The sequence below is a fragment of the Myotis brandtii genome, unplaced genomic scaffold, assembly GCF_000412655.1.
Source record: "Myotis brandtii unplaced genomic scaffold, ASM41265v1 scaffold326, whole genome shotgun sequence".
NCBI classification, from domain to species: Eukaryota; Metazoa; Chordata; class Mammalia; order Chiroptera; family Vespertilionidae; genus Myotis; species Myotis brandtii.
This window is the reverse complement of record NW_005362534.1, coordinates 3,110,053-3,119,685: the sequence shown is the minus strand read 5'-3', so window position 1 is coordinate 3,119,685 and position 9,633 is coordinate 3,110,053. Positions and strand designations below refer to the sequence as shown.

At 43.1% G+C, this 9,633-nt stretch overlaps 1 protein-coding gene across 1 annotated transcript in view; it reads right to left on the bottom strand.

The window, feature by feature from the left end:
* The window catches only part of PHEX (phosphate regulating endopeptidase homolog, X-linked), a 210,706-nt gene that overhangs the window by 185,597 nt on the left and 15,476 nt on the right, over nucleotides 1-9,633 (bottom strand). Inside the window, exons 2-3 of the mRNA XM_005870974.2 lie at nucleotides 7,518-7,753; nucleotides 2,663-2,731 (exon numbers count right to left, since the gene is read on the bottom strand). Coding sequence (XP_005871036.1) covers nucleotides 2,663-2,731; nucleotides 7,518-7,635 — 187 coding nt within the window. The 5' untranslated portion in view covers nucleotides 7,636-7,753. The remainder of the gene's footprint in view (nucleotides 1-2,662; nucleotides 2,732-7,517; nucleotides 7,754-9,633) is intronic.

Below are 9,633 nucleotides of genomic sequence, written 5' to 3'. Positions count from 1 at the left end.
TAATAATAATAAATTCTGGGCATTTCCTCTGTGCCAGGAACTATGCTAGCCCTTTCCAGGCAGTATGGCATCATCACAGACTCCAGAGCCAGACTACCTGGATTTGAATGCCAGCAATACAATGCAGTAGCTCTGTAACCTCAGGCAGGTTACTTAACCTCTCTATGTCTTAGTTTCCTCATCTGTAAAATGCGGACCATAATAACACCCCATAGGATTTTCAAGATAATTAAATGAGTAAATATATGTCAAGTGTTTAGAACAGTGCCAGAGACACTGCCAAATAATACAGTTGCCAGGTAAAATACAAGATGCCTAGTGAAATTTGAATTTCAAATAAATGACTAATTTTATAGTATAAATTCATACCAATTATTATATGGGACATACTTCTGCAAAAAAATTAGTGGTTGTACGTGTGCAATTCAAATTTAACTGAGCATCCTAAATGTGTTTGTAGCTAAATCCGGCAACCACACATATAAATTTTTAGTACTATAATTCCACGAACACTTATCTGAAACTTGAGGCCAGATGTTTCAGAGCTCATAGATTTTCACATTTTAGAAAAGTAATACAGTGCATATACCACAGATTATATAACGGAACGCCTCCAGCAACATCTGGAATGGCACTCCTGAAACAAGCACATTAAGAATTCTATTGGGAATGTAAACATATTCTCATACGGGGAAAACAAAGTCTAAAACAGCCTCACATAAGTTAGGATCCAGTTTTGCCACCACAGGAGTTGAGATCAAGTCCAGTCTTGCCAACTGAGAATTACCATGCTCTCTGGGTTTGGGGTTAAGGATCTGGAATTGTGGACCTGCATTACTACTACCACAATCATTATTTTCTTATATTCTCACTGGCATGATAAGTGAAAACTATTATCCCCACTTTACAGATGGTGAAACTGAGACTTAGGGTGTCTATTGTACTTAACTCAAGATCATGTGGCTTTTAAGTGGCCACATTATGCTTCAAACCCATGCCAGACTGTTTGCCCTTACCCACTATCATTAACATACCCATTCCTTCATTCCTTCTTTCCTTGTATTCTTTCTCCACTTCTTACTTTGAAAGACTGGTTAAAATAGGAGGAAATAGAAAAGGTGAAGAAAAGAGATTTATGGGAGAGACATCTTAGAAAAGGTTCCGAAGCCAAGTACTTTCTAGCGTGCTGCACCCACATACACACACACCGCCCACGCATGCACGCACAAGGCGCCCAGATATGCACAAAGTGCATACGCACACGCACGCATACGCATGCACACACGGCACCCGTGGACGCAGGCACGCACGCACGCACGCACGCAGCACGCACAGATGCGGCATGTACGCACAGGGCACGCACATGCACGTGGTGCACGCACACGCACTTACACACACACACACACGCCACCCGTGGATGCATGCACGTACACATACACACACATGTGGCATGTACACACACATGCACGCACATGCACGTGGTGCACACACACACACCACCCATGGACGCACGCACGCACGCACACACACAGACATGTGGCATGTACGCACAAGGCACGCAGGCACGCACACACAAAGTGCACATGCACATGGCTCCCACACACACGCGCACGTGGCACACGCATGCACACGGCATCCGCGCACACAGCATTGCTCTGGTCCTTCCCTTGGCCACAATTCTGCAACGTGTTCTGCAGGTGTTCTGCAGACCCCTGTGCATAGTGGGGCTCATGTGCTTAACTTATCCTATGGCTTTCTCTTTCGAAAACACACTAGTGTCCCTGCCCACCTGAAAAATGGGGGTGGGGGCTGGAATTCTAGGCCCTAACACTGGTTTATGGAAGGAATCTAATAGCTGAGGCAACTTTAAGTACTCAGCTTCACTTTAAGGAATTCACTGATATACGGCCTGATCACCTCAAGAAAAATTTGACTTGTAAAGTGGAATAGAAGGACCCAAAGAGACTCCAGGTAACCGTAGAAGCATGGATTTACAGAGGATCCCTGCATGGACGCAAGCAGGCGGACCCACTGACCAGAAGATTCAGAAAGACTGCTTAAGATAAATAGGAATCTCTATGGAGTTGAGGCCATAGGAAGGTCAATGGTCTCAGTCTTTGGGCCTTAAAGAGAGGCCATTCAGCTTTCCAAGCCCCTTTCTGATTTCCTTATACAGGAATACCTTGGGGGGGTTCTTTTTTTCTTTTTTATTAAATTTATTGGGGTGACACTGGTTAATAAGGTTATATATCGTTTTCAAGTGTTTTATTGTGCTTTGCTTTATTGCTCTTCACAGGTGTTGCATTTTTTTTTTTTTTTACAAACTGAAGGCAAGACCCTCCACCAGCAAAAAGATTACAACTCATTTTGTTGCAACACTCATTTTATTGTGGTGGCCTGGAGCCGAAATCGTCATATCTCTGTCTGCCTGCAATGACTTGGAATACCGCACAGCTGTTTTTTTCAAGGAAAAAGAAAACAGGAAACCTGCGCTCCACAACTTCACACCCAGATTTGAAAGTAAACTTAAAATTTCATCAAAATTGCATTTCATACTTTGTAAACCTCAAGCAAACAGGATACTAAAAATACCACCTGTTTTCTCTTCCACTCCCCAAGGTACCATAATTATAACTTGACACAGGATGGAAAACTGACTTACCAGCTTCGATGCATTCTGGCTTCAGGCAGTACTCCTGTTTAGCTTGGAGACTTAAGAAACCTTGACTCACTGAAAAAACAAGACCAAAATAAAGAAATGACTGCTTGAAGCAGATCACCCTCAGGTAACCCACCATCAGGCACATATACAAGACATTTGATATCAGTTCATCCTTCTCAGTATTGACACAGAACTAAAAAACCCAGTTGGCTCAATATCACAGAACCAGACTCTGGTCATTAGCTAAGTAACCTTGGTGAGACTCTTGGTTGCTCTGCAACTCAATTCTCTCAAACATAAGATGATTGGGCACCATTAGACCAGCGCTTCTCAGAATGGGGTCCCCTGAGCAGTGGCAACAGCATCACCTGGGAATTTGTTAGAAATGCAAATTACCAAGCCCTGCAGTCCTTCTGAATCAGAAACTCTGAGGTGGGGCCCAGCCATCTGCATTTTAACAAGTCCTCCAGGGGATTCTGATGCAGGCTCATGTTTAAGAACTACTGGGCTAAAAAAAAAAAAAAAAACTACTGGGCTAGAAGATTTCTAAAGTCTCTTCTATCTCCTATTATCTATGATTTAAGTCTCATAATTTTACTCTTTTGTTTACAACTACATTCTGGTTTTAGTGATGGGAAAATTGAAACATGTCATTTCAAACAAATCCTGAGTGGAAAGAGATAGAGTTCTGGGTCTTATCTAAACCATCCATATAGATATGGCCCAAGGGGGAGGAAGGTAATATACACTGTATGTAACTCAGTCATCTAGCAAGAGAGCCATTATTTGCCTGCTTTGTACCCCACACACCCTCTTCCCTCCAGACCCAGCCTAGCTACCAGACAGACGCAGCTCCATGGACCAAGCTTCCAACTACTTCCACCAACACAAAGCGGAACAAAACCCCCGCAAGATGGAAACAGCTTTCCACCAATAGCTCACTTTCCCCCATCTGGTGCAACATTATCTAAATGGATTTCTGCGGGAGTACAGAAGGGTACCCATTTGTAAACTCCAGGTAGCACCTGGGCATTAGCAGATGTGAGCTTAGATTTCAGAAATATTTTTGGTAGCCGAAGAACTGGTGGGGAATTCATTATCACTGGGCTCTGTGGGCAGAACTAGGGAACCATTTGGAGATGTGGCTGTGGGGAGATGGAAGTTGGGGGTGGAGGGCTCTTTGTGGCATCCTCAACTGAGAAGCAGAATCAGAAAGCGTGGCAGTATCTATATTTCTGCTAGAGATGGAATACCTGTACGTCACTTGCCAGCCTGTCAATCTGGTTTGTTTATTTACTTGCCTGTTTGTTTATATTCTGTTTTATTTATTAACCCACATTCTGAGAGGGGCCAGCTTTTTCTTTGTTCATATCTCGGCTGCCATCCTCCAAACAGCCTTTTTACCTATTACACTGCAGATTCGATAAACTGCCTATGAAACATCTCAGGCCTGCTTTTAAGAAATGAAGTATTGACCTAGCTGTTTTGGCTCAGTGAATAGAGCATTATCCTGCAGACCGAAGGGTCCCGGTTTCGATTCCGGTCAAGGGCACATGCCCTGGTTGTGGGCTCAATCCCCAGTAGGGGGCATGCGGGAGGCAGCCGACCAATGATTCTCTCTCATCATGGATGTTTCTATCTCTCTCTCCCTCTCCCTTCCTCTCTGAAATCAATAAAAATATTTTTAAAAAAAGAAATAAAGTATTGTAGCATAAAGATGCATTTTGATTTCTCTAAAAAGCAAAAAAAAACAGTGGTTAGGTAAAAATATATCTATGCACTTTAAAAATTAGTACCAAATATTGCAATGTGCTTGGGTGGTGGAACCATGGAGGAAATTTCCCCTTCAGTCTACTTCCATATGTTTTCCAAATGTTCTTTAATGAGCATGTGTGTGTTTTTATAATGGAAAAATAAACTTTATTGTAAATAATATTTTATGGTTCTGGACAATACCTTCTTGATACTAGCCTTGTTTTATTTTATTTTATATATTTTATTGATTTTTTACAGAGAGGAAGGGAGAGGGATAGAGAGTTAGAAACGTCGATGAGAGAGAAACATCGATCAGCTGCCTCCTGCACACCCCCTACTGAGGATATGCCCACAACCAAGGTACATGCCCTTGACCAGAATCGAACCTGGGACCCTTCAGTCTGTAGGCCGACGCTCTATCCACCAAGCCAAACTGGTCAGGGCAGCCTTGTTTTATTTTAAATATATTTTTATTGATTTCAGAGAGGAAGGGAGAGGGAGAGGGAGAGAGAAACATTAATGATGAGAAAGAATCATTGATCCGCTGCCTCCTGCATGCCCCACACTGGGGATCTAGCCCACCACCTGGGCCTGTGCCCTGACTGGGAATCGAGGTGTGACCTCCTGGTTCATAGGTCAATGCTCAACCACTGAGCCATGCCAGCCAGGCATAAGACTGAATTTGAACAGGAAGGAGAATCTACCACAAAGTCAAACTAGAAGCATCTTGAAGAGGAGAGGACCTTAGCCAGAATATTGTCACAAAGAGCATTGCCTGGCAGGTCCCAGGAGATTTCCAGACAAGGTCTTTGCTGGGTGCAGGGTGGAGGTGGGGGGGCAGAGCCTGGGGAACTAGGTAGTGAAGAGGGAACAGAAGGAGTCTGACATAGTGCAGAGATATCTGACCAAAATATCATTTACTTTTTAATTTGAGAGTTTAAATATATTTTAAAGCAAATGTCTCTGTCGGTATGCATCCAAATGGATGTGGTCACCTGAAGCAATGCTTCTGAAACGTTAATTTGTAAACATGCAGATCCTGAATCAGTAGGTCTGGGGTGGGTAGAGCCCAGGCTTGCAAGTGATGCTGATGTTATTGGCCCACAGACCACACTTTGAGAAGCAAAGGTGTAGAATAGCCTCACCCTTACTCTCTAACATCATTAGAGCTCCTCTTAAAGATTCCTAGTGAGCCGAAACCGGTTTGGCTCAGTGGATAGAGCGTTGGTCTGTGGACTGAAAGGTCCCAGGTTCGATTCCGGTCAAGGGCATGTACCTGGGTTGCGGGCACATCCCCAGTGGGAGATGTGCAGGAGGCAGCTGATCGGTGTTTCTGACTCTCTATCTTTCTCCCTTCCTCTCTGTAAAAAATCAATAAAATATATTAGAAAAAAAAAGGTTCCTAGAGAGAACCAGGTTATTGGGCACACTGGAAAGTTTTTTTTTTCTATTAGATACAGACCTACTTGGGCCTGTATATAATGGCTTGGTGAGTTTTACTGTGCTCTAAAAACTTGACTGCTGACCCCAAAGAATCATGTTCTCTCAAAGAACAAAGATTTGCTGCCATCAAGAGTATTCCAGCCCTAACAATGGCATGTACCTTGGTTGTGGGCACATCCCCAGTAGGGGGTGTGTAGGAGGCAGCTAATTGATGTTTCTCTCTCATCGATGTTTCTAACTCTCCCTCTCCCTTCCTCTCTGTAAAAAATCAATAAAATATATTTATTTTTTAAAAAAGAGTATTCCAACTTATATGCTTCAGCCTCAGAATGTAATCATAACAATGGAATTTCAAAAACATTTCAAGAGGCAGTAATATCATTCAAAACAGTACATATTTTTACATAAACAATCACCATTCGGATTTTTAAGTTGGGAGTGTTTTCAAAACACAAATAGTCTAGCTTTGTGGTCACTTCCTACACAGTATGTAGTCCCTTGGCATGCCCCTATCAGTTTTCCTCCAGTTTTGAATTTCAGGATAGGACACTTGCCTAAAATCCAAAAGCCAAGAGATCGCATAACAGTTTTCGAGAGCCACAAATTTGGCTGCAGGAGTAGGAGATTTAACTGTACCAGAAAGCAATAAAGCCACCTAATTCCCTAAATTTTCAGCCACAGACAACATGGAAAGATGGTTTGCTCATTTTAGCAGAGTTTTCAACCACACAACCCTAACTCTTTTCAAGTTTAATTACTGGTTTGCCCCTGCCAAGATAAACATGGCCTCCTGCATCCTGTATGTGCCAAAGAATGTTTCCAGGCATGCTACATTTCAAACTGCACCTAGAATCTGCTAAGTATAGGGCTTGGTCCTATATAACTTTCAAGCTCATGAGATAGTATGGGCTGTATGAGAAAAATACAAAGGCTGATAGGCAAGGGTTCAGAATGCCTAGTCTTTCCAACGTATTTCATTCTTTTGTACAGGAATATGTTTTTATCGTCATATATTCTCCCTGGAAACCTTATTCTCACCAAGAGTTAACATAATTCAATCCTAACACCTTTCAAATCTTGGAAGAAAACCTCTTTTCCTTCATATTATTTTTTAAATCTAATAGAAAGGCGGAGTTAAAATTTTATCCCACCAGAGTCACTGGGTTGGAAAGGAAGAATATCATTTAAAGGTGCATTTATAAAAACTAATTTGTATTTTGTGTGTTAAATTTTGTGATTCATTCAGGCAAACATTGACAGAAATCAAATGGAAAGAAATTCCGGCATGGTTTTGATCACGGTGTAATTCTTTCCTCGCAAAATAAATGAAAGTATCTGCCTATGAATTCATAAACACTCATTTTGCTAAATGTAATGCATAAAAACAATATTTGCCCAGTGCAACCGAATCCTCCAGCCACTCGGAAGCCACTTTATACCCACTTCACATCCTGGACTACGCACTGAGTACTTGCGTGTATTTATTTATTTAAGAAAAGGCTCCCACTATTTGCATACTTAATAGAAACTAAGGATGCACCATCGACCAACACAAGCAAACAGCCCTCCACCTGCATCCTGATGAGTCTGACAGAATCAAGCACAAAGACATTTCACTGCATTCGCCCAGCTCCCTGGCCTCCAGTGCCCCACTTACCTAGAAAGAGGATGGTGCCCAGCACCAGGGTGCTACCGATGAACACCACCAGGGCGATCCGAGTGCCTTTGCTGGCCGATTTCCCAGTCTCCATGCTGCTCCCCGTTTCTGCTTCCATTGGGAGGGATGTGAAGGCCAGACAAGAAGAGAGTCGCTGTTTGTGGTCTGTTGGCCAGTCTCAAGAATCTGGTAGGTGTTGACATCCAAAGTTCTGTTGCTCTTCTGCTAATGGACAGCTGAAAAAGGTCCTATCAGGAAAGAGCCCCTCACCAGCCCTTCTCAAATAGTTCTCCACACAAATGAAGTAAAAGAAACCCAAAATATTGGTTGCCTCGGCTCTCCCCCTGACCAGACAAAATAAACAGCGGTTGCTTTATCTTGGTGTGCTCCCCCCAGCAAAGTCCCTCTCAACCGATGGTTTGGCAGGCTCCTCTCTCAGGCGTTCCGGGTGTAGATGTTTTACTATGTTGCTGAACAGATGTTTTAGCTATTTAAATGTATAGTCACTTGGGGAGGAAAAAAAACAATTGTCTTTATCACAACTGGATTCTCGTCAGACTCCCCCTGACCATGACAAGTTAGGTGGCAAGGATTCTCCGGACCCACTTCAAGATTGCAACATCACGTAATTCTTTTCGCAATAGTCATTCTGCTCGCCTGAAGTGTCTTTATCAAAGATATGCTGTCAGTGAGCAAGTCCGTTTTTAAAGCCTTCTAAGAGTTCCTGGGATATCCTGGAGCATTTTATTTTAGGAACTCTGTGTATGACCACATGTGCCAAAAATCAGAGTCATAGTCCAGTGCAATGCAAAGTAGCAATTAAGACAACCTACAGAGGCTGATGGTTTGGACCGGAACATTTTTTTTTTTAAGGAGGAAGGAAAAGCACATCCGCTGTGTAGTGCTAAGAATTGTACAAATGACAGGTAAGTTTTCAAATTAAGTGTATTATGGTAAAAACATTTTTTTCCTGCATGGTTTGATGCAAAGTGTCCCCCATGTATTTTTACTCTAGTCCCATGGAGGCAGTCACTGGTTACTATGTTTTGTGTGTGTGTGTGTGTGTGTGTGTGTGTGTGTGTGTTTTAAAATATATTTTTATTGATTTCAGAGAGGGAGAGGGAGAGAGAGATAGAAACATCAATAATGAGAGAATCATCGATCGGCTGCCTCCTGCACGCCCCCAACTGGGGATCAAGCCCGCAACCCATGCATGTGCCCTTGACTGGAATCGAACCCGGGACCCTTCAGTCCACAGGCTGATGTTCCATCCACTGAGCCAAACCAGCTAGGGCGGTTACTATGTTTTTATGTTTCCATAAGCACCCATTTCAGCAGATTCCCCAGGATGAATTCAAAGGCAATTGGTTTCACTGGAAAGACTAATTAATGACTGGATCTTTGGTTTCTTTGATTATGCTAATGTTATGAAAATCTGCTTTCGTCATGGGAAAGGGCAACCAATATTTCAATGCTATTGAAATGATATGCATTTTATGATCCGATTATGGGGGTGGGCAAAAGTAGGTCTATAGTGTGAGTATACAAAACAGAATTTATTCTTGTATTACTTACTTATTAGTGCACTATTTTTTATTAATAATAACCTACTTTTGCCCACCCCTGTATATAGATATCGGGTTTTTTCATTTTTAAATACATATTTATTGTTGCTAGTATTACAGTTATCTCCCATTTCCTCATCTCCCCACCTCCTCCCAACCTATACCCCCCTCCAGGTCTTTACTACCCTATTGCCCGTGTCCATATAATAAAAGGCTAATATGCAAATCGACCAAATGGCAGAACGACCAGTCACTATGATGCACACTGACCACCAGGGGGCAGACATTCAATGCAGGAGCTGCCCTCTGGGGGTCAGCGCGCTCCCACAGGGGGAGGGCCGCTCAGCCAGAATCCGGACTCACGGCACAGTGGCAGTGGCAGGAGCCTCTCCTGCCTCCACAGCAATGCTAAGGATGTCCAACTGCCAACTTGGAGTGGGCCTAAGCCATCAGTAGAACATCCTCCAAGGGCTCCTGGACTGTGAGAGGGTGCAGGCTGGGCTGAGAGACAATGCCCCACCCCCACCCCAAGTGCACAAATGTGCACCGGG